This window comes from Dipodomys ordii, unplaced genomic scaffold (genome assembly GCF_000151885.1).
Source record: "Dipodomys ordii isolate 6190 unplaced genomic scaffold, Dord_2.0 Scaffold209, whole genome shotgun sequence".
Lineage (NCBI taxonomy): Eukaryota > Metazoa > Chordata > Mammalia > Rodentia > Heteromyidae > Dipodomys > Dipodomys ordii.
Window position 1 is genome coordinate 423,540 of NW_012267425.1, and position 24,052 is coordinate 447,591.

General features: G+C 39.9%; 2 protein-coding genes and 1 pseudogene across 7 annotated transcripts in view; 2 read left to right on the plus strand and 1 right to left on the minus strand.

Moving 5' to 3' along the window:
• Positions 1 to 15,127, minus strand: part of Fundc2 (FUN14 domain containing 2) — a 33,077-nt gene extending 17,950 nt beyond the window's left edge. For 2 of the 4 annotated variants that reach the window (XR_001175779.1, XM_013035346.1), the window contains exons 1-4: positions 14,970 to 15,081; positions 11,703 to 11,853; positions 7,633 to 7,708; positions 4,109 to 4,240 (exon numbers count right to left, since the gene is read on the minus strand). Coding sequence is in view for 3 of the 4 variants with exons in the window: in XM_013035346.1 (XP_012890800.1) it covers positions 4,109 to 4,240; positions 7,633 to 7,708; positions 11,703 to 11,853; positions 14,970 to 14,988 (378 nt within the window). In the remaining variant the exon portion in view is untranslated. Of the gene's footprint in view, positions 1 to 2,895; positions 3,413 to 4,108; positions 4,241 to 7,632; positions 7,709 to 11,702; positions 11,854 to 14,969 lie in introns of those variants that run through there. The other 2 variants (XM_013035348.1, XM_013035345.1) reach the window with 2 other exon arrangements.
• LOC106000144 lies at positions 5,791 to 6,171 on the plus strand (annotated as a pseudogene).
• A 2,081-nt stretch (positions 15,128 to 17,208) lies between the features above and the next one.
• F8 (coagulation factor VIII, procoagulant component) overlaps positions 17,209 to 24,052 on the plus strand; it is an 83,069-nt gene continuing 76,225 nt past the window's right edge. For all 3 annotated transcript variants that reach the window (XM_013035393.1, XM_013035395.1, XM_013035394.1), the window contains exons 1-2: positions 17,209 to 17,511; positions 23,048 to 23,169. In XM_013035393.1, the coding sequence (XP_012890847.1) occupies positions 17,366 to 17,511; positions 23,048 to 23,169 (268 nt within the window). In that variant the 5' untranslated portion in view covers positions 17,209 to 17,365. The remainder of the gene's footprint in view (positions 17,512 to 23,047; positions 23,170 to 24,052) is intronic.

The window sequence follows — 24,052 nt, forward strand, 5'->3', positions numbered from 1 at the left end:
CTTGAGCTGAAGAGCTGAGGGACAGCACCCAGGCCCAGAGTTCAGCCCCACGACCAGACCCCCCCCAAAAAAAGAAATGTACTCATTATCTTGCCCATGTAATTGTAACCCCTCTGTACAGTATTTTCACAATAAAAATACGAGTAATGCTTACCTTTCACCAATACACATTAAGATTCAATGAAATGATTATAATTATACTTATAATGTCTTTTACAATAATTGATAATAATAATTGTAAGCTATTGGATGATTCACCATAGCATAGTATCTTTTTCCTTTTGTTGGTTCTGGGGCTTGAACTCAGGGGTTCTGTCCCTGAGCTTCTTTGTGCTCAAGGCTAGCACTCTACCACTTGAGCCAGTGCACCACTACTGGTTTTTTTGAGTAGTTAATTGGAGGTAAGAGTCTCATGGAGACTATTCTGCCCGGGCCAGCTTTGAACTGCAATCCTCCGATTGCAGCCTCCTCAGTAGCTAGGATTACCCCTGAGACACTAGTGCCCAGCAATATTCTCTCTCTCCTCTCTCCTCTTCCCCTCTCTCCTTCCCCTTCTCCTCCCTGCCCCCTCTCCTCTCTCCTCCTCTCTCCCTCCGCTCCCCTGTCTTGGGGCTGGCCTGGACACTGTTTCTAAGCTTCTTTTTACTCAAGGCTGGCACTCTACCACTTGAGCCACAGCGCCCCTTCTGGCTTTTTCTGCATATGTGGTACTGAGGAATCGAACCCAGGGCTTCATTTCATGCATGCTAGGCAAGCACTCTACCACTAAGCCACATTTCCAGCCTCTCTTTTGTATTTAAATTTTCCATTAAAAGTTCAAAAAGCTAGGCATGGTGGCTCACACCTGTAATCCTAGCTAGTTGGGAGGCTGAGTGCAGGAGGACTGAAGAATTCACTAGAAGAATTCACTAGATCCCTTTCTCAACCAATAGCTAAGTATGGAAGCACATGAATGGCATTCTAAACTATGTAAGAGACTAATATTAAAAGGATCATATTTCCAGGCTAGCTTGATCAGATAAGTCCATGACACTCCATCCCAACAGAAAGATGCTGGCATGCGTTGGTACATCTCTTAACCCAGCTACAATGGGAAGCTTAAAATACAGGCAAATCACAGTCCAAGCACACACCTGGACAGGAAGCAAAACCCTAAATCTCAGAAATAACCAGCACAAAAAAGGACTAGACGCAGGTTCTGTGGTGGAGTACCTATCTGGCAAGCATAAGCTCTAAGTTCAAAGTTCAAAATCATTTTCAACTCTTAAAGAACATATGAAGCAAGCTTAAACCACAGTGCTTTGCAGATGATTCATACATATTATAAGCAAAAGAACTTTTGTCTTAATATGGTAATGTAATAAGGAAATGCAGATAGGTAAATTATATAAAATTCTATGAACTGATAGTCAAATTCAACATGCCATTCTCAAGATAGGTTAAAGATAAACATTTTAGATGACTTAGAAATGCATTATATTTTATATGGGATTATCTATAAGAATTAACTTGAGTTATGCCTGTAATCCTAGCTACTCAGGAGGCTGAGATCTGAGGATTGTGGTTCAAAGCCAGCCCGGGCAGGAAAGTCCATGAGACTCATCTCCAATTAACCTCCAGAAAACCGGAAGTGGTGCTGTGGCTCAAGCAGTAGAGTGCTTGCCTTGAGCTGAAGAGCTCAGGGAGAGCACCCAAGCCGAGAGTTCAAGCCCCACTATGGAAAAAAAAAAGAAAAGAAAAAAATTAACTTGGAATACCTGTAAAAGTACATTTTCCTTAAGCAAGGACATTATTACCATATTCAATAAATATGTAGAACCTCTGTTGAGGTCATACATCATTATAGCTGGAGTTGCAGACATGGTAACAGGCCATTAAAACAAATCGTGTTAGCCTCTGTGTACATGTGCGTATGTCCAACTCTTTTTTTGGGGGGATCCGGTCGTGGGCCTCAACTCTGGGCCTGGGTGCTGTCCCTCAGGGCTAGTGCTCTACCACTTGAGCCACAGCGCCACTTCCGGCTTTGTTTTCTACTTGTGAGGAGTGAGGAATGGAACCCAGCGCCTCATACATGCAAGGCAAGCGCTCTACCACTGAGCCACCTTCCTAGCCCAATGTCCAGCTTTTATGTTAAAAAATAATACTAAGAATCCCAGGTCACCATGACACAGTGGGTTGTACTTTATGGATGGATATTATTTCACATGTGCCACCATTATCTCTTACAATTGTGAATTCCTAGAATGCTACCTCATTAAAATTCTCATTTAAATGTTGTATTTCACACTAACTGAATAAAGCAACAGAACTGCCTCAGGACATCTATGGCTGTCCCTAGCATTTTCACAGACATGCTTCACATTTCGAAACATAAAATTTTTTTATGAAACAAAAATCCAAGAGCTTCTTTCCATATAAATGACTTGGACATGAATTCCCCAACTAATCTGACAATTCAACAAGGTACTTCTAGAAGCTGATTTTCCTAATCACCTCCCTACTGAGTAAAATACCTTTTGCACATCATATATCTCAAACACAAGTTCAGGGCCTGGGAAGGTGGCTCAGTGGTAGAGCGCTTGCCTTGCATGCCTGAGGTCCTGGGTTCGATTCCTCAGCACCACATAAGCAAAAAGAAAAAAGCCAGAAGTGGCGCTGTGGCTCAAGTGATAGAGTGCTAGCCTTAAGCTGAAGAACTGAGGGACAGTGCCCAGGCCCAGAGTTCAGGCCCCACGACTGGACCAAAAAAAAAAACCACACACACACACAAGTTCATTTCGTAGATTTGTTGTTACTATACTTATGTTGCCATTTTTGTCAGGATAATTACAACAGGTATAAACAACTCTCCTTCTGTAAAAACTAAAAAAGAAAGTACACACCAAGATACCAAAATCTTTTATGCTTAAAGGCCAATGTATTCAGTTCCTTTTCACGCAGCACATACATTCACTATGTGCTTCTTTTCCAAAAGCACAGTTTGGAACAGCCTTTCGGGATTCAGTCATCCTCTACAGTGAACCATCTTGTAACATGTTCTGGTATGAATATTACATGGGGGAAAAGGAACATTCTTGTTGATCTATAGACTGGCCAAGTAAGGAGTACACTAGGAGGAAAGCTAACATCTACTGTCTCTTCCGTTGCTGCCAAGCTCATGTAGGTGTTGTTTAACTTGAGCAAACAGCTTGACTAGAGAAGCCGTCCAGATAGATTTGCTACCGCAGGGAGGAAGGCACAGAAGAAGAGGAGGAAGAGAACAGACTTGATGTCCTATAGATGAAGTGTAGAGACTGCTGGCTGGGAAAAACCAGAACACGGGAAGATGCATTCCTTAGGATGCCATGCCAAGCAGAAAGCCTCCCAAAAATCCTCCAGTTACTAGAACGTTCTTCTTCACAAATGACACAACCTGAGAACAGAAGATTTAGCACAATACATTAAGTTTGCTAAGAATGTTAAAATCGGGAACCAATTCTGTTACTGATGAATAATAAGTGAGGTCCTCATTTCCTTTAATTCCAAAGCTTTTCATCTCCCCTTCGCTTCTATAAAAGTTCTCACTTGCCCAAGGCTCCTTGTCTATGCTCCACCAATCAGCTATGTGTATGACAAGCAGAGGATGGATGTTCAAAGTCAAGAGGACATGGGAACAAAATATAACTTACTATATCCTTTCCAACCACTATGATGCCCTATTCCTACAAGAACTAGTTAACTACCTTAGTATCTATATCACTTTTTGCTCTCACTGACAAAGATCAACAAACACCTGAATTATCCAGCTTTAATAAAATGCCTGTTTAAGCTGGGCATAGTAATAGAGGCCTGTAATCCCAACATCCGGGACAGTGAGGCAGAAAGATCTTGAGATCAAGGTCAGTCTGGGTTACCTAACAATAACCTGTCTAATAAGGAAGATATTCAATAAAGATATTTCAACTAATGCTGGCCTATAGAAAATAGCTTTCATCTCATTACTTCAAGTTCTTGGAAATCTTTAAGCTTTGTCCACTTCTGAGACATTGGTGCACCTCACACCCTCATTTTGTACGCACAAAATTGTCTGTAATCTTTACACAGTACATATGAATATAACAAGTCTTACCTCCTCAGCTTTGCTCTTCACCTCAGTTGGTATTTGGTTGCTCTTACGAATCTTCAACTGTTCTTTGGCTTTTTTCATGTCCTTTTCTACGCGTTGCCAGTCAACTTTGATGTAGCCAGTGTGGTTTGCAATCTACATTTTCAACAACAGTGATAGAAATGAGAAAATAAGCTTGCTATTTTGTGTTGTGAATCAGAAACCTCTTCAGAAACATCAATTAGAAAGCTAAAGTAGCAACCCAGAAGAGAAATGGTAGTGCGCTTAGCTTTAAAGATAGAGATAAAATTCTATCCAAAATGACAAGGCAGACAATGAGTAGCACTTTTTATAAAATAAAATAAGAAAAAGAACAGAGAAAAATCTGGGAAAGGAAGTAAAATGACATTTTGAAAAATGAGTTTTGAAATGTCCACAATATACACCTGCATCTAGTAGCCAATTTTTCATTTGTTTATTATCTACTCTATGGTTCTTTGACATGTACTTGACACATAGTATATAATGCAAGGTCCTACACACCTCTACCAATTAGCTACCTTAAGAGCCTGGAGACAATATGTTCATTTAAAAAGTGAACTTCCTAGCCTGTGCCTGTGGCTCACACCTGTAATTGTAGCTACCCGGGAGGCTGAGATCTAAGGATCATGGTTTGAAGTCACCCTGGACAGGAAAGTCTGTGAGACTCTTATCTCCAATAAACTACCCAGAAAAAACTGGAAGTGGCACTGTGGGTCAAGCAGTAGAACAATAGCCTTGAGCAAAAGAAGCTCAGGGACAGCACTGTCCAGGCCCAGAGTTCAAGCTCAGGACCAGAAAAAAAAAGAATAGCAATCAGGAAGAAAAACATCTGGAAACTGGATAAAGACAATTCACAGAATACAGTTGCCCAAACTGAAAGTTCAATGGTACAAGTAATCAGGGAAATGTAAATTAAAATAATGTGCCACAATAGTTTTTTTATAGATCTGAGAAAATTAAAAGAAAAGATTGTGGAGGTAAGGAAAAAAGATGTCATACACTGAGTGTTAACTGAAGTCTGTCAAGGGAACAATTTGACATTATTTACTAACACTGAAACTGCAAATGCTATAATAGCTTTCCTTGTAATAGTAAATAACTGGAAATACTCCTCAAGTTGGCTATAAACAAAGCTACTTATAAAAGTAATTGAGATGAATACTGAAAAGCACATGTTGAATGAAGGTTTATTTCCTTCACCCAGTTTGTCCCAGAGAATCATGTTAATAAAGCATTAGAACAAAAGAGCAGCAGGTAAGTTAGAGGAGACCAGAATTCAAAATACCACTGAACTAGTACTATGTTTCCTTATTTTTTTCTGCAATACCATCTGACTTACTTTCAAAGCAGAACTCAAACCGTATCTGACAAAATTTAACACACAGTTAAGATAAAATTTTAGTAAACTAGGAATATAGAAGGAAAATTCTCCAACTTGATTTAAAAAAAAATCCTATAACTGCTGCACACTGGATGCTAGCTATTTATGCATGTAATCCCAGCTACTCAGGAGGTAGAGATTGGGAAGATCATAGTTTGAAGCCAGCCTGCGCACAAAGTTCACAAGACCCCATCTCAGAAAAAGCTAGGTACAACCAACACAATTCTGTCATCCAACTACAGAAGAAAGTATAAATTCTAAGGTGCCCTGGGCAAAAAGCAGACCTTTGTTCAAAAATAGCCAGACCAGGGGTCTGAGCCCTCCGTCCTGTCGAGATGCTTCAAAGCTTTATGAAAAATGTCTGGGTCCCCCTGAAGCCCTACTACACCCAGGTTTACCAGGAGATCTGGGTAGGGAAGGGGTTGATGGGCTTCATCGTGTATAAGATCAGGAGTGCTGATAAAAGAAGTAAGGCTTTAAAAGGCTCCACTCCTGCGCCTTCTCACAGCCATCATTAGCTCCTCTGCACGACGGGAAACGCCAGTCTGCCTGCACATTTGAGCAAGCTTTGTTAGCTGGGAACACGGAACACCGCTGTACATATCCTTGTAGGAGCACCACTTCTTCTGTGGCATGAATAAAAGTGTCTGTGAGATGCACCACACCCTGCAGGTTCCAGTGTGTCCTCCCCTGGGGTCCTGCTCGGGCAGCAGGCACTGAGCCTCACACCTGGCAGCCATCCTAGGAAACCTAAGGATGGCGAGCAGATGGCCTCCAGGGTCTCGGATGTAGCCCTGGTCACAATCTAGGCACTCAGTCAACTGTAATGTTCAATAAACATCTATAAACCACTGTTCTGCAAAAAAAAAAAAAAAAAAAAAAACCAGACCAAAAAGGGCTGGAAGTTTTATCTCAACAATAGAGCATTTACCCAGCAAAAGCAAAACCCTAAGCTCAAATCCCAGTTCCATTTCCAAAAAAAAAAAAAAACAACCCTACAGCTACCACTACACAATGATGAAAGAATAATTTCTGGAAACAAGGCAAAGATGTCTACCTTTCTCAGTTTCTATTCAATATTATGCTGGAAGTGAAGTTGTATTCACTACAAGAAACAAAAGTAGGCAGGCATCCAGATTTGAAAAGATCAAACTGCAGTTTACACAGTGAATATTAAAGAATCTAACAAAAACAAATAAAAATACCTAGACTTAAAAAGTGAATTTAGTGGGGCTGGGAAGGTAGCTTAGTGGTAGAGTGCTTGCCTTGCATGCATGAGACCCTCGGCTCGATTCCTCAGCACCACATAAGCAGTAAAAGCAGGAAGTGGGGCTGAGGCTCAAGTGGTAGAGCACTAGTCCACAGCTGAAGACTGAGGGATAGGGCCAGGCCCAGAGTTCAGGCCCCACTACCGACAAAAGAAAAAAAAAGTAAATTTAGCAAGGTCATAGGATACAAGATCAACAAATGAAAACAACTGAATTTCCACATGCCAGCAATATGAACAACTAGAAATTGACATTTTAAAACAATATACACTTGCTGTAAAATTAAATACTAGTTGTAAACATAAAAATATATAGAATCTATATGTTGAAAACTATAAAATGTCAAAGAAAAAAGACAATCTAAATATGTGAAGAGATTGTGCCTATGGAATGAAGGATACAACATAGAAATGACATGTTAAACAATGTCACAAAGATTTTTGTAGACAGATAAATGGATTACAACATATAAAAAAACAAAGGGGCTAGGCAGTGGTGGCTCACACCTGTAACCCTAGCTACTGAGGAGGCTGAGGTCTGAGGATTACAGTTCAAAGCTAGCCTGGGCAGGAAAGTCCATGAGACTCTTATCTCCAATTAATCACAGAAAAAGCCAGAAGTGGAGCTGTGGCTCAAGTGGTAGGGTGCTAGGATGCTAGCCTTGAGCAAAAAAAGAAAAAAAAAAGAGCTCAGGGACAGTGCCCAAGCTCAGAGTTTAAGTTCAAGGACCAGCAAAAAGAAAAAAAAAGTGGAAAAGCTATTCTAGCATAATATAGCCACGGTAACAATTCCTTATCATATACTGCTTAATGAGCAAGCACAATTCCCAAATATCTAGGAATACTTCATATACAGACCTGAAGGAGGAAAAATCCTCCACCCACAGCTGTTGCAGCCAATTTCCCAACCTTCTGGAATATGAATCCAGTACACCTACAAAACCAAAATCAACATCAGATAAGATATACACCAACATGCATTTTATGTCCCACCTGGAGGTGATCCAACTCCTTCCCACCCTCCGCAGAATCAAAACCAGTCCCCCAAAAATCCAATCTTAGCTCTAACATTGAGTATTTTTTTGGTCTAGAGCAAGTGCTTTAAAATTCTCAGGTTATATGTTTACATGGTTGAATGGCCAAGTGCCAGGTACCAATGGTTCATGCCTGTAATCCTAGTTACTCCGGAGTCTGGGATCTGAAAATCTCAATGTGGAGCCAGCCTAGACAGGCACTTATCTCCAGGAATGAGCAAAAAAAATGAGTGTGTTTAAATACTAGCAAAAAAAGACTGAATGAAGGGATGAAAGTAGAGACTCCTGTGAGGAAGCTAAAATGTAATTCTTTGAATTTTTTTTTTTTTTTTTTGCCGGTCCTGCAGCTTGAACTCAGGGTTGGGCGCACTGTCCCTGAGCCTCTTTGTGCTCAAGGCTAATGCTCCACCATTTTAACCACAGTGCCACTTCTGGCTTTTTTGAGTAGTTTATTGGAGTTAAGAGTCTCATGGACTTTTCTGCCTGGCTGGCTTTGAACCCTGATCCTCAGATCTCAGCCTCCTGAGTAGCTAGGATTATAGGCATGAGCCACCTGACTTGATTTGTTTCTTATTATCTATCCTCCTGTTATACTAAAATGTAAGTTTCATGAAGGCCAAGATTTTTTTTAATTCATTGTACACAAGTATGCTGTAATTATTAACCAGTGCTGAGTAAACTTCTCTAGACAATACTTCTCCAGACATCTTCCCTTTACTCAGCCTCTCTTTACATCAAAACAAGTAGGCGGCCTATACCTTCTGCCTCTTTTGATTTCTCAGTCAATTCTCTCAAACCCACTCCTGTAGGCTTTTGTACCATGATGTCAATAAAACCACTTTTTTAGAGAGGGAGGGATTTAATGGGGCTGGAACTCAGAGCCCGGGCACTGACTGTCCCTTAGCTTTTTCCCTCAAGGCTAGTGCTCTACCACTCAAGCCACCGCTTCATTTCCAGCATTTTGCGGGTTAACTGGATAAGAATCTCATGGACTTTGCTACCCAGGCTGACTTTGAACCACAATCCTGAGATTTCAGCCTCCTGAGTAGCTAGCACCCAGATGAAACCATTCTTATCAAGGTTACTTCTCATGTTCACCTTTGCCAAACATTAGTGGTAACTTCTCAGTCTTCATTTCATTTGAACTTCTTGGTCTTCATTTGATTTGAACTTCATTCCATTTGAACTTCTCAGCCTTCATTTCATTTGAACCAGTACTTATTGACACAATTATTACTTTCTTTTAAAAAGATAACCAAATTTACATATATATGAGATAAATACACACAGTAAAATGTTGACTACAATGAAGCAAATTAACATATCTATCATTTCACACAGTTATATTCCGGTTACAAGAATAGCTATAATCTATTTATTTAACCAATCCTGAATACATTCTTTTTAGTCAGTCATGGAGCTTGAACTCAAGGGCCTGGGCACTGTCTCTTAGCTCTCTTACTGAAGGATAGCACTCTACCACTTTGAGCCACAGTACTACTTCCACTTTTCTGGTGGTTAATTGGAGATAAGAGACACATGGACTTTCCTGCCTCAACTGGCTTTGAATTGCAAGCCTTAGATCTCAGCCTCCTGACTAGCTAGGATTACAATCGTGAGCCACCAGTGGCTGGCCTGAATACATTCTTATTACCTATAGTCCTGATACTGTATGAACTGTTCATCCTACATATTTCCTATATTTTTTGTTTTACATTTCCTCTTCTGTACACCAACAATGGTAATCACTATTTTATTTTATCTCCTCTCCTCTCCACCACATATATTTGGCATGGTTTTAGATTTCACAGTGAGATCATGCACTATTTTGTGTGTGTGTCTGTCAGCCTTACTTTACATAATGACCTCTAGTTCTATCCATGTTATCACCAATTTGTATATATTTGATTTGATTTTTTATGGTGTGTAGTATGTCACTGAATATATGGACCATATTTTTTTATTCATCTTTCAGTTGACAGCTAAAAGTTGTTTCTATGTCTTGGTTATTATGAATAATGCCTCAGTAAACAAGAGAATGCAGATGTCTCTCATATACTGACTCAATTTCCTTTGGCTATACACCCAGGAGTGAGACTGCTGGGCCATTATGGCAGTTCTACTTTTAGTTTGAGGAAACCTCTATACTGTTTTCCAAAATGGCTATAATGTTTACATGCCCACCAACAGAACAAAAGGTTCCCTTTTCTCCACATCCTCAGCAGCAACTGCTATTGTTAATCATTTTGACATTGGCTATTCTTGCTGGAGTAACATGACATCTCATTATGGTTTTGTTTTGCATCTCCCTGATGATTACTGACAATGAGCACTGTTTTGTGTGCTTACTTTCTAGATTTCCTCATATAGTTCCTTGGCTTTAAATATGATCTGCTCTGGCCTATGCCAAGATCTCTGATATAGATTGTTATTACAGGGTCCCACCCTGGGTCTCCAGATGTCTGATTTTGCCTCCTATCAACAGACCAACCTAAACAGTCTTTCTAAAATAGAACTAACCACACACTGGCCTAGGAGCCAAATCCAGACCATTTGCTAGGTCCTAAGATAGCCTAACAGAAACTGAAACCAGTATGTGAGACAGACATCTGCCCTTCAATGTTTATTGCAACTATTCATGACCCAAAGTATGAAATCACCTAAATGTCCATCTATGGATGAATAGAGAAAATGTAGAAGATATATGCATTGGAGTACTATTCAGCTATTGAGAAGAAGGGAATAATATCATGTATGGATGAAACTGGAGAGCACTGTGCAAAGTGACATAGGCCAGGCACAGAAAGAGAAATATTGTATGATTGTATAAAAGAAATTAGCTTCGCTAGATGCCTGGTAGCTCATACCTATAATCTTAGTTACCTGGAAGGCAGAGATATAGACTCTCTTACAGAAACATATACACATACACACTGGGAAATGTGCATAAAAGCGTTCATATCAGCATTGTTTGTATTAGTCAAAAACTGAAGCAACTCTAATGTCAGCCAACAGGATAAGAATATATTGTACTATACTCATAAAGGAATTCTAAATAAGATGAAAATGAAAAACTACAGCTATATACAACATAGCTGATTATGCAAAAGATCAACTGAACCCCCCAAAAAACCCAAAGCAAGAATCAAAAGAATGAATACTGACCACATTTCTTTAAAGTTTAATCCAGGCAAACTACAGTATATTATTCAGTGATATAAATAGGATTGAAACTACAAAGAAAAGCAAGAAAATAACAACTTTTAGAGTTTTGGAGTGCCAGACATACTTTTTAACTTGTATAGCTGTTACATTATGAATTTACTCTATTCCTTATAGTTTTCACAATTTTCTATATTTGGGTTATGTTGTACAATAAGTTTTTTACATGTACAGAATTTCTGACTTGGATTGGATATTTGCATACTGAGTTTGCGATTCACATTTTTAACCTATCATGAATCAAACAAAAAGCTGTGTCAAATTAACAATTGACACAGCTAATCAGGGCAAGCTTCTTATTCTATTACTAGCAGCTATGTGGTCTTAGGCAAATTAATCTTTTTGAGCCTCAATTTCTATAAAATGAGTACAGATAGTGACAGTACCAATGTCAGATGACTTGTTGTAAGTAGAAAATGAGATATCTGAACAACCACCCAAACCAGTGCCTGACATGTAGTAACTATTATATGCAATAAAGCCCATGAGCTATCACTATACTAAATAGTATTTTAACATGATTTTTAGATAAATGATACATATTCAGTGAGCAATTTCAACAAAGTCACTGTGTTTTCATTCATTAAAAGAAAAAGTACCTATAACCACAATGTTAAATCATGCAAAAAAAAACACAAACCAATGCCACCAGGCTTCATTCCCATCACTTACCATCCAGTTACACCTCCAATTAACAGCTGAGTTGCCACACTATACTTTTCAACTGATGGTCCCGAATCCTGTCCAAACAGCTTGCGCCACCATGGTTGCTTTCGGGCAAATTCTGCAAGGTCCAAGGATTCAAATTTTCCCTCAAAGTTTCCTAACAGAATTAAGATACTAAATAAGAAAATATCTACTTTAATAACAAGTCATTACCTTCTGTAGATTGATTTTTTTTGGTATCCATGTACACCGGTCCTGTGGCTGGAACTCAGAGCTTGGGCGCTGACCGAGTATTTTTGTTCAAGGGAAGGCTAGCACTCTACCACTTGAGCCACAGCTCCACTTCTGGCTTTTTCAAAAGGTTATTAATTGGAGATAAGAGTGTCATGGACTTTCCTGCCCCATCTGGCTTCAAACCTCAGTCCTCAGATCTCAGCCTCTTGAGTAACTAGGATTATAGGTACGAGCCACTGGCACTGAGGCAGATTGTGAATTTTTTAAAAGAAGTTATAATATAGAACATCCAAATATTGTTCTATTTTAAAACAGTAAATTAACTGAAATTATGATGTGTAATTTCAGAAAATTAAAAATATTATGTCTGTATTAGAAACATTTTCGAATTCTAGAAACTCTAGAATTAGTCTGGGTCTTGCAAATTTACAACCAATTAAGAGCTGGATGCTGGTAGCTTACACTTATAATCATAGCTACTCAGGAGGCTGAGCTATGAGGTTCACAGTTCTAGGCCAGTCTATGACACTCATCTCCAATTAACCACCAAAAAGTTGGAAGTGGAACTGTAGCGTAAGTGGTAGAGTGTTAGCTTTGAAGAAAAAAAGCAAAGGAAAAATACACAGGTCCTGAGGTAAAGCCCCTAGACTTGCTGTCATTTGGCTTTGCTGAAGTCATCTGGAAAAATAACTAGCCACAATAATCTTGTGGGGAGGGGAGTTTAAATCTTTTCAAGACTTCCTATGAAGCTATATTATAATATACATGTATAGAATTTCAAGATTTACAAACTATGGCATTCAATACAGTGTTGAATTGACACAAGAATACACAAATGTATCAGTGAAAGAGACAACAGAGTCCAAAAATATATTTACACATATCATGACACCACGGTAATTCAATGGGAGAAAGCAAGTCATCTCAACAAACAAGTGTGGATGCCAATTTAGCAGAATTACAATACTGATGCTGAGAAACTGAGTTATTGATGGCTTTATAATAAAATATTTGTACTATAACAAGATACCATTAGTATGTTGAAGAAAAAACTGTTAATGAAAACAAGAATGAGTTTTAAAATGTAATTTTTCAAAGTCCCTTTCTTAGTAAGTCGGTCTAGTCAAAAGGGAGATTAAACAGAGTGTAGTGGCGAACACTTGTAATCTCTGAACTTGGGAGGCTGGGTAAGAGGATTAGAGTTGAATGCCAAATTATACAGTGACACAATTAAAACAGGGTGGGGAGGCACTGTTAAATCAGAGAGCCATTAGGGTACATCTACCCAATTTCATTCAGTCATTCCTGGAACACCTCTAAAATCTATTTTAAAAAAAAGTTAGTTACTAGCCAGGCTCAGACTTCTAATCCTAGCTACTCAGGAATCTGAAATCTGATCATGGTTCAAGGCCAGTGCAGACAGAAGTATCAGTGAGATTCCCTCTCCAAAATAACCAGTATAAAGCCCGGCTGGAGGTGTGGATCAAGTGGTAAAGCTGCCAGTGCCGGACAGAGAGGACCAGGCATGGGGTTCAAGCACCAAAAAAGAACCAAATAAGTAAAATAAAATAAGTTACTAGCCAACATCTCCATCCCAAGAAATCAATTATTAGTTTTAAGGATTGAAATTCCTAGCCACATCAAAAAATGCAGTTCATTTAACATTAAGTTTATATAATTGATTTTTTAAATTTTATTTTTGTTAGGCCTAGGGGTTGAACTCAGAGTACGTGTGCAGTCCTTGAGCTTTTTAATTTTTGTTGGTTGAGGGTCTTGAACTCTGGGCCTGCGGGCTGTCCCTGACTTCTTTATCTCAAGGAAAGCACTGCACCAACTGAGCCACAGCGCCACTTCGTTTTCTCATGGTTTATTGAAGACTTCTCCTGCCTAAGCTGGCTTTGAACTGTGATTCTCAGATCTCAGCCTCCTCAGTAGCTAGGATTACAGGTGTGAGCCACAGGCGCCTGGCCTGTCTTTGAGATTTTGTGCTCAAGGTTAGACCTTGTACTTCAGCCACAGCTCCACTTTTGGATTTTTGGTTGTTGAAGATAAGAGTGTCATGAACATTCCTGTGCAGGCTGGCTTCGAACTGTCATTCTCGGATGTCTGCTTCCATAGTAGCTAGGAGCACAGCTGTGAGCCACCACTGCCTGGCTATAACAGGAGTTTTTGATGACAGCTCTGTTTAGTATGTGAATCCTGTAGCTACTTACTAGTATATATTAAATATAGCAAAGTTAGGTAAGAACAATAAAAGAAACAAGGCACCGGTGGCTCACGCCTGTAATCCTAGGTATTCAAGAGGCTGAGATCTGAGGATCACGGTTCAAAGCCAGCCTGGGCAGGAAAGTCTGTGAGACTCTCATGTCCAATAAACCACTAGAAAACTAAGAGGGGGGGGAGAGAGAGAGAGAGAGGGAGGGAGGGAGAGAGAGAGGGAGAGGGAGAGAGAGCAGCAACTAGCGATCCTTAGAGTGGTGAGTTGGGTTTTTTTTTTTTTTTCCGGAGCCATGAACGCAAAAGCTAAGGGACATCACTCAGGCCCTGGATTCAAGCCCCAGGACAGGCAGAGAAGAAGTGAAGAAAGCATAAACGAAATGTTCCAGTAGAAATCGGACGGAATATTCTTTAGTATAAGCCGACGAAACCTAAAACAGACTATTTCCAAGTGTCATCCTCTATGGAGTCACTTTTTTAAATTCGTCAATAGCGTAGTTGGCGAGCTGCCACTGCGTCTGACGGGCTGCCAGGCGTCTGGGCGGAACTTCCCACCGGACAAACAAGCTCGTCGCGGGGGCCGGAAGGCTTCCGAGAACCGGGAGTGCGTGTCTCCGGGCGGGGTCTACACGCCGAAGCCGCTCCGCTCCACCCGGCGCGTGACCTTGGCAGAAGCCGGAGTGGCAGGGTCAGGGACGAGTGTCGGGCGCCGCTCGGTCTCCCGGGGGAGGTCAGGAGGCACCGGCAGCGCGGGGCCTCCCCTTTCCGGAGCTCGGAAAGGCGGCTCCCCAGGGACGCTTTCCCGCGAGCTCCCCTCCTTACCTTGACTGGACGCCGCCATTTCGGCGAGTTCGTCTCGCGAGGACACGCGCAGAGGTTCTGCGCGGTAGGATGCCGAGTAGCGCGCCGTGGTGAAGGTGGTCAGGTGGCTTCCGGCCCGTGAGAGAGATGTTTCCTTTCCCACTGCGGTGGCGGAAGAGGGCCACTTATGCCGGGCTACTTCCTGTCCCGGGTGGTGCGTCACAATCCCAGCCGCCAACGTCACAGGCCCCGCGGCCCCGCCCTGCAACCTGCCCGTCCTGCGCCTGCGCGAGCAACGCCCAGCTCACTGCGCTCACGCGAACGTGAACGTTCTCCACAGTGCCTTAGTGGTGAAACACAGTTTAAAAACACGTCAATCCTGACAATGTCTTCGTACTGTCCCTCTCCCAGCTTCTCACTGCTGTCCTCCTGATGTTTAGAACCGTGTCTTTTCAAATCAAATAGGTGAGGCTTCAGGCGAACCATTTAGCCCCTGTGCGCCTGTTACTTCATTTGCACCTGTGCTACAGAACTGGCGCAGAGATTCAGTGTGTGTGAGCTCGCGCCACAGAATTTACCTATCACGCTGTATAGCAACTCCACCTATCTGACCTCCCCCTTGAACAGCGACACCCAGGTGGCAGGAACTGTCATAGTCATTTCTAAGGTGACCATGTATACTATACTGGTTAGAAGATGCCTTCTGGTGTCTGATTGTGTGTGTGTGTGTGTGTGTGTGTGTGTGTGTGTGTGTGTGTTTGAATGCTACCACTTCACAGCTGAGTGCCCACAAGAAACTTTCCTAATGTTTCTGCACTTCAGATCCAGTGCCCATAAAATGAAAACAAGAACAACATTGTATAACAAAACACTTAAAACCACTTTTCCCACAGAACAACCATTAGCTACCACCCAGGAGGCCGTAACAAATGTTCATCAAACAGGCTGCCTCCTGCTGACATCTACGCTGGATAACAACTCACCACTCATTCATTCCCTAACACTTTCATCCATTTTCTTCTACTTACTTCCTATACCGGGAAGACCTTGGCAAAACTTCTCACCCCCACAACAAGCATTAATTAACCTGGCTACACTCTCTGCTTAAGCTTATGGCTACATATACTACAAGTAAATATATCTTACATGACAGCCACACATAACCAATCATAAAAGGCATCAGGTAACAACAATCACACAAAAATAATGTGAATTAGTTTTGAGTGCTGTCAAGAAAAATGAAGGTGCCATAATGGTCCATCTTCAAAGCTCTCAAAGAAGGCAGATTTAGACCAAGACTTCAAGGATGTGTGCCAATGGGGCTTACTACACATATGGGAGGAAATATTGTTCACATCTAGAGAAACAGTCACAAGGGCATCAGAAGAAAGAGCAAAAAATGAGCTCAGCAGACCAGATCAACTTTAATGGAAAGTTGAAAAGGGACACCATGGTGACCTGAGGAGAGTGGGGAGACAGGAGGCCAGGTAGGCATGGCCTAATGGAGGCAGGGGTGGAAGGGCTTAAGTAAGGTAATGCTTGCAGAACAGGGTCACTGTGAGCTCAAATGTTCATATGGTGAGAGACAGGGTGTCACATGTAGCTCCAGGACTCAAAGACTTTCAGGAACTTCTGATGCCACGGGTCAGGAATCTGTTCTTTAAGACCTCTGCCCCACGGAGTAGGGACCTATCACCTGGGAGTGCAGTGGGGGTAGGGTTGGGGAGTGGGCTTTCACATTTAAATTAAGATTCTAGGCTGGAGACTGAGCTGGAGAATTTCAGGACGGTCCCCTGGGGGAAGGGCAGTCAGTGGGCCAAGCCATAGGAACAATATTGTTTTATGAGAACAAAGCAGATTTTCATCAATGAGTGTGCTTGAAATTTTAAAGAACAGTGTGGGGCCAAGACAGCTAAAACCCCTAAGTTTCTGTAAGGGTTTTAGCTCACTCTTTTGAGACTGCCACTTATACAAGTGAATTCCAGAATTTTCAACAGTTCTAACTTCAGAAGACTAGGAAGGCGAATACAAATTAAACCTCCTTTCACCATGACACCCCCCTCCCATCTCTCACCTTCTCTCCTTAAGGGCTCTAATTTACATCACACAGTCTGTGCCCTCTTTTGCTCTCAGAGACTAATGGGTTAAACCCTAGCTCAGCCACCCGTTTCCTACTCTAGTTCTTCCTGTGGATGCTTTCCCACTGCCAAAAAGGAAGCGGTCTTTTCTGCCTTGCTCAGTGCTACTGCTGCTGTCACTTTCACCGAGGAAAGTCCTTAAATTTCTCTGCAAAACTTTTAGGACTTTACACTAAATCATAGACATTTGACCTTTTTTTTTCTCTCCTGGAAGCTAAAAGTATTTCCCAGAAGAGTTCATTTTTCACTTCTCTAGTTGAATGTTTGCTAGAAATAGCCATGCAAATAGAGCTTTCTACCTCCTTCTTTCTGTGCCTTTTACAAGTAAGTTTTAGCGCCACCAGAAGATACTACCTTGGTGCTGTGGAACTGTCCTGGGACTATGTACAAAGTGACCTACTCAATGACCTGCATGTGGAAACAAGGTAAAATCCTGTAAAGCCCAATTAAGTACTGGCCAGCATTGTGAAGATGTGACTGGTTGGAGGAACATACAGATATCAAGCAAGAATAGTTAACTGATGCTTACTTAAGCTTCTTACTCAATATTTTCAGGGAAGGTGTGCATGCATCTATGCCAATTAAAAAGAGCAAGACCTGCTGTAACTTTAACTGAAATGTCATCGTATATACAAAAATTTTAATACGATCACAATTATTTCTATGTACTTTGAAACTTACCAAATTCTGTGACTAATTATAATAATTGTATGCTAGAGTTTTTATGAATCAAGCTAAGTGAGAAAGATTTTTTTACTTATTTTGCAATGTTTACAGATTGTTGCTTCACTTTTTACTTTATTGATTTGTTGGGAAACAAAGAAATGCTAATAATTACAGCACAAGCAAGCATTCCTGTCTGTCCCAGGATTTCACTTGTGATAGCCTTAATATTTTGCTATTTAAAATAACATTTTCTGTTTAGTTTCAGTAAATTATCTCATTCTATTTACATAAAATTATTATAAATGACGTTTCAACATCTAGTATCATCTCAATTATCCTCTTTACTATATTGATGGTAAATGATTATGTTAATAGATTTACCAAATACCCTTACATTCTTGAATACAATGTACTGTTCATATAAGTTGATTATACTTCTATGTGCAATTTTTCCTTAACCACTGTGTGCCATTAGGCACTGGTGGCTCATGGCTGTAATCCTAGCTACTCAGAAGGCTCAAATCTGAGGATCATGGTTTGAAGCCAGCCCAGGCAGGAAAGTCTATGAGACCACCAAAAAGACAGAAATAGAGCTGTGGCTCAAGTGGTAGAGTGCCAGCTTTGGGCAAAACGCTCAGGGACAGCACCCAAGCCTTGAATTCAAGCCCCAGGACCAGCACTGTGTGCCTTAATATGTGGATTGATCTATAACTTCTTCTTCTTTGTTGGTTTCTTTCGAAACATAGTCTTACTATTTATCCCACCCTGGCTTGTAACTTTCTATTCACTAGGTTGGCCTCAAACTTGATCCTTGTGCCTCAGCCTCCTGAGTGCTCAGGTTACAGGAATGAACCACTATGTCAAGCTCTATAGCTTTATTTTGTACTATGTTTATTGAGTTTGGTATTCAATATTGGTTAGATTTATTAAATAAATTAATGAATATTCCATTCTCTTCTATTGCCTAAAGCAGTTCAAACAGTATTACAATCATCTATTATTTAAAAGTTTGATAAGACTCGCATGAATCCACTTGGTACTGGAGACATTTGCAATCTCCTCTCCAGCTTTTATTTTTCAATTTTGTTGTCACAGTGTTGTACAACATGCCTTGATGATTCTTTCCTCCACATTGTCCCTAGGTTTGTGTACTTTCTCAGTCCTAAATTCTTGTATCTTTGTCTTTTTTCTGTGATTAAGTTTGCCAAGGATTTGTCTATTTTGTTGTTGATAGGAATCTTTTCAAAGAATACACTTTCTGTTTGTTTTTCCTAGATATTTAAAACTATTGATTTTTAGATTTAATACTTACTGACTATGGCTTTCTTATGGCTCGCTGCACTTTTTTCAATACATAGAAAAAGTAGTATTTTTTTTCTTTTTATTTGTTGTTTTTTTTTGGGGGGGTCCAGTTGTGGGGCCTGAACTCTGGGCCTGGGTACTGTCCCTCAGCTCTTCAGCTCAAGGCTAGCGCTCTACCACTTGAGCCACAGCGCCACTTCCGGCTTTTTTCTTTTTGCTTATGTGGTGCTGGGGAATCGAACCCAGGGCCTCATGCATTGCAAGGCAAGCACTCTACCACTGAGCCACCTTCCCAGCCCTATTTGTTGTTTTTTATACTGAAAGTATTTAAAACTATTCACCATTCTCTGAGAACACCATTTCTGTATTCTATAGCATTTGGTGTGGTTTTCTTTTTTATTGAGCAGAGAAGAAAAGAACGATTGATTGATTAACTATGCTGTTTTATTGGCAAACAATGCACATTAATTTCTTTTTTGTTCATTTACTTTATTGTTATTATAGAGGGAATGTACAGAGGGATTACATTTACATGAGTCAGGTAGAGTACATTCCTTTTGTACAGTGTCTTCTGTTCCCTCATTCTCTCCCAGTCCCTCCGTCCCATCTCCACCCACAAGTTTTACAGTTCACTTTAACCAGTGTCTAGTGAGCTCCATTGCTGAACTTTGCACCCTTTTTACCCCAAGTTCTGTTCTCCCCCAACCCGCCTGAAGATATACACTTGAATACACCATACATAAGGTAAATAAGACAGAATCATTATAAAATAAGAATTTTAAAATAAATTTGAATCCCTTCCTCACACAATACATAAAAAGTAACTCAAAGCAGATCAGTGACTTTAATATAGGTACTAAATGTACAGTTCTTTTAGGAAAATATAAGTAAAATTTGTGTGAGTTAGACTTGGTAATGACTTATTTACATATAATATCAAAAGTAACCAAAAGGGAATCAAAAGTAACCAAAGGGGAAAATTGTACTTCGTGAAGTCAATTGGACTTTATCAAAATGAAAATTTTTGTGCTTCAAAAGATACCATCAGGGCCAGGCACTGATAGCTGATGCATTGATAAAAGAAGACTAAAATCAAAAGAAAGAGAGAGGGGAGGATGGAGGGAGGAAGGAAGGAAGGAAGGAAGGAAGGAAGGAAGGAAGGAAGGAAGAAAGAAAGAAAGAAGGAAGGAAAGAGAGAAAGGAAGGAAGGCAGAGAGAGAAAAATGTCTTTTGTTTCCATGTCTTATAGTTCATTTCAGTATATATGTTATTTTATATAAATATGAAGAGGCACTTAGGCCTTGTGCCTTTGCATTTCCTCTCTTAAGACTATCCTCTTTTGGCCTTACTGGGTATGAGTATCTAGAATCCTGTATAATTTATCATATTCCAGTGTATTTTAGATCTACTTTCCGCATATCAGAGGGAACATGTGCAGTTTGTCTCTCTGAGCTTGGCTTACCTCACTTAACATGATTTGGTCTAGCTCCATCCATTTCCCTGCAAATGGCATTATTTTATTCTTTCTAATGGTTGTGTAAAATTCCATTGTGTATAGGTACCACAGTTTTGATCCACTCATCTACTTAATATTCTTTTTTTAAAATAAGAAATCCCACTGTTCACCATTGGATAAAATATATAAAGGTTTATGTATTGCACCTTCATTGCCTTTCATGGCTGAATAAATATTCCACTGAATATACACATTTGGACTATTCTGGGTAATGCGCCTAAGAATATTCATATGCAAATCTTTGTGTGGATGTATGCTTTCATTTGTACTTACAAGTAGAGTTTCTTGCTCAGGCTGGCTCTTTACCACTTGAGTCACTCCAGTTGGTTAGGAGTAGGGTTTCTATGTCATATGGTCATTCTAAATTTAACTTTCTGAGGGACTGCCAAGCTGTTTTGCTAAGCAGCCACTCCATTTTACACGCCTGTTAGGAGTATATGAGTATTCTAATTTTTCCACATCCACACCAACACTTGTTGCACTATGTTTTCTATTATAGCCACACTAGTAGGGATGAAATGGCATCTTATTGTGGTTTACATTTGCATTTATCTGAGTAATTGCATTATGTGTTCTTTCATGTACTTATTGATCATTTGTATATCTTTAGAGAAACATCTATTGAAATATTTTACTTGAGTTAAATCTTTTAACTGGTTAAAAACAGTTGGCACATTCAATATGTAGTCTTTACATTTTCCTAATAGTATCTTTTTGTGTGAGCTGATCCTGCGGCTTGAACTCAAGGGCCTTGATCCTGCCCCTGAGATTTATAGCTCAATGCTAGCACTCTACCACTTGAGCTACAAATCCCCTTCCTGGCTTTTTGATAATTGGAGATACAAGTCTCACAGACTTTCTTGCTGGGCTGCCCTAAAACCTTGATCCCAAGATCTCAGCCTCCTGAGCAGCGAGGATCAATGCATCAGCTGCCAGTGCCTGGCCCTGAAGCACAAGAATTTTCATTTTGATAAAGTCAAATTGACTTCATGAAGTACAGTTTTCCCCTTTGGTTACTTGTGCTTTTGATATTATATGAAAACAAATCATTACCAAGTCTAACTCACAAAGATTTTACCTACATTTTCTTCAAAGAACTTTATATATTTAGTCCCTATATTAAGGTCATTGATCTGCTTTGAGTTATTTTTCATGTATGGTGTAAGGAAGGGACCCAAATTTATTTTATAATGTATATATAGCATTCATTTGAGTTCAATTAATGAGCTTAGCGATTCAGATGGTCGGTAGTCTAGTATTAATTGAACAAGTAGTCATTTTTATTTTAACCTTGGTCTCAATTTTAATATTGAGACAATTATACATCATATACTGTACTTCATACTGCAGTTTCAATATAGTAGCGTAAAGCATAATAAATATTGTGTTTAAAATTGAATTTAATGAATTAACTCACTTATTATTTATCTTTCTGTTGTGTAGGAAGTCACATGTATTTACAAGGAAGAAGTTGTTAGCATTTTTATTTTAATCACATTGTTTTATAATCTAAATTATTCCATTATGATTAACAAGATAAGCTGACTCTGGACACATCCTGACAGTGATTGCTAACGTTTGAAAAAAACAGCTAAGGAAACTCAGCTTCACATTATCTGTTCCTGCAGCTGCTCAGATTCTTCTAAGAAATGGCCAGTGAATATAATAGGCTTTCTGATTGGTTTCAGATAAAACATGAAGGAACAGTTTATGTCAAGGACAATTATTGCCAAACATATCTGACAAGATTTATATGCCAAATCCTAAGGGAAATACACAAACAAAAGCCCCACAAAAAACAGGAACGAGTAAAATCTGTGAATCTTGGAACGTTATGTCACTTAGTTGTGCCCATTATCCTGAAAGTTTAGAAAGACATTCTCCTGTAGTGGAAATGTCTCCACTGGTAAATGTCTCAAGCTGAGGCACAAACTTGAGGAATTGCTGGTTTCACCCCAGCATGTGCTTCCTTGTATTTCTCATACTTAGCACAGCATCTTTGTGGTTTGATGTGTGGAGGGTAACTTGTGTTCCTCCCAGAGGTGATCTCACAGCCTTCTCCATGCAAAACATTTGGTGCATTTATGTTTTCAGTATTTCTAAAGCAGGCGTCTCCCAATCATGTCTCCTAAACTCTTGTGGCAAATTTATAGTTGGCAGTGAAGTATTTGAAAGCAAATCAGACAAGTATTTCTAGCCAATTCTATTTCTCTGCTTTATTAAGTACTTTCATAGCTTTCAAACCACACGTAGGAATGTTAACATATGCATTTCTTCTCTTTTGTCTTTCACATAAAGGAAAGTAATTGGGGGTGGGTTGGCTCCTCTGGATCAACACCTTGGTGGAAGTACAAGAATCAAGATTGTTTTGAGGGATTCGTATACAATTCCCAATTTGCAGAAGAGGATAGTGTATATGTGCAATGGGTTCAAAGAAGATCCATCGAAATGAATGATTTTTCCTTTGTTTTCAACAGATTTCCTCCTAAAATGCCAAGATCTTCTCCACTCAACACCTCCATCATGTACAAAAAGACTGTGTTTGTAGAGTTCACAGATCGTCTTTTCAACATTACCAAGCCAAGGCCACACTGGATGGGTAATAAAAACAACACTGAATGCTAATTATAACATTGAGTATCTTATTTCCTAGCAAGGATTTTCAATCCTGAGGCTGCAGTTAAATAGAGCAGGCAGCTGCCAAAGAGAATTTTCTTTTGGCCAGGTTTCCTTCACATCAGGGAAATACACTGGTTAAATTTTCCATCTTCTCTGTTTAATTTCTGCATGCAGAACTTGGTCCTTGGCTTATTCCATTCTTTACATTTTCAGTTCCTAATGCCACTCACCATTGTCCCTTTTAAGGAAGACCTTACAGTCTTGAATCTTTTTCAGCTTGCTTCTGCCTTAAAGGACATAGAGGCAGTGGTCAGTTGGGGAGGAAGATTAGGAAACAGTTTGGAAAGCGATGAAACTGCCAACAAACCACTTTTACCTATTATTGGTTTCTGAGCCTGTCAGACTTAACTAGAAAATAAAAGTTTAATGTAAGACTGGATTGGACTTGTTAGTGCCTTAAAATGTTACAGCTTGTTAATACCTAATGGTTTATGGAAAAGACTGGTTTTTGTTAAAGCACCTAAATGGGAAATTCCACACAATGCAACTTAAAACTGTGGTTTAAGAAAAACAAAGCCACTTTCTGTTTTCACCTTACTGATTCCACTTGGTTCAATAAGCCTTTATATTCATCTTACACTTAAAATACCTGTGGAACACAACTATTAATTTCCCGTTAATTTTATGTGACATGGATGGATAATCACCCAGTAAAATATCAAACTCTTAGGAATCATCCTTAATATTTCCTCTTCCCTCTGCTCCTCCCCTGCCCTCCTCTCTTCTTCTGTCCGCTCTCTTCCTATTCTCCTCTCTTTCCTCCTACACCTTCTTTTTTTCCTTCTCTCTCCTTCCTTCCTTCC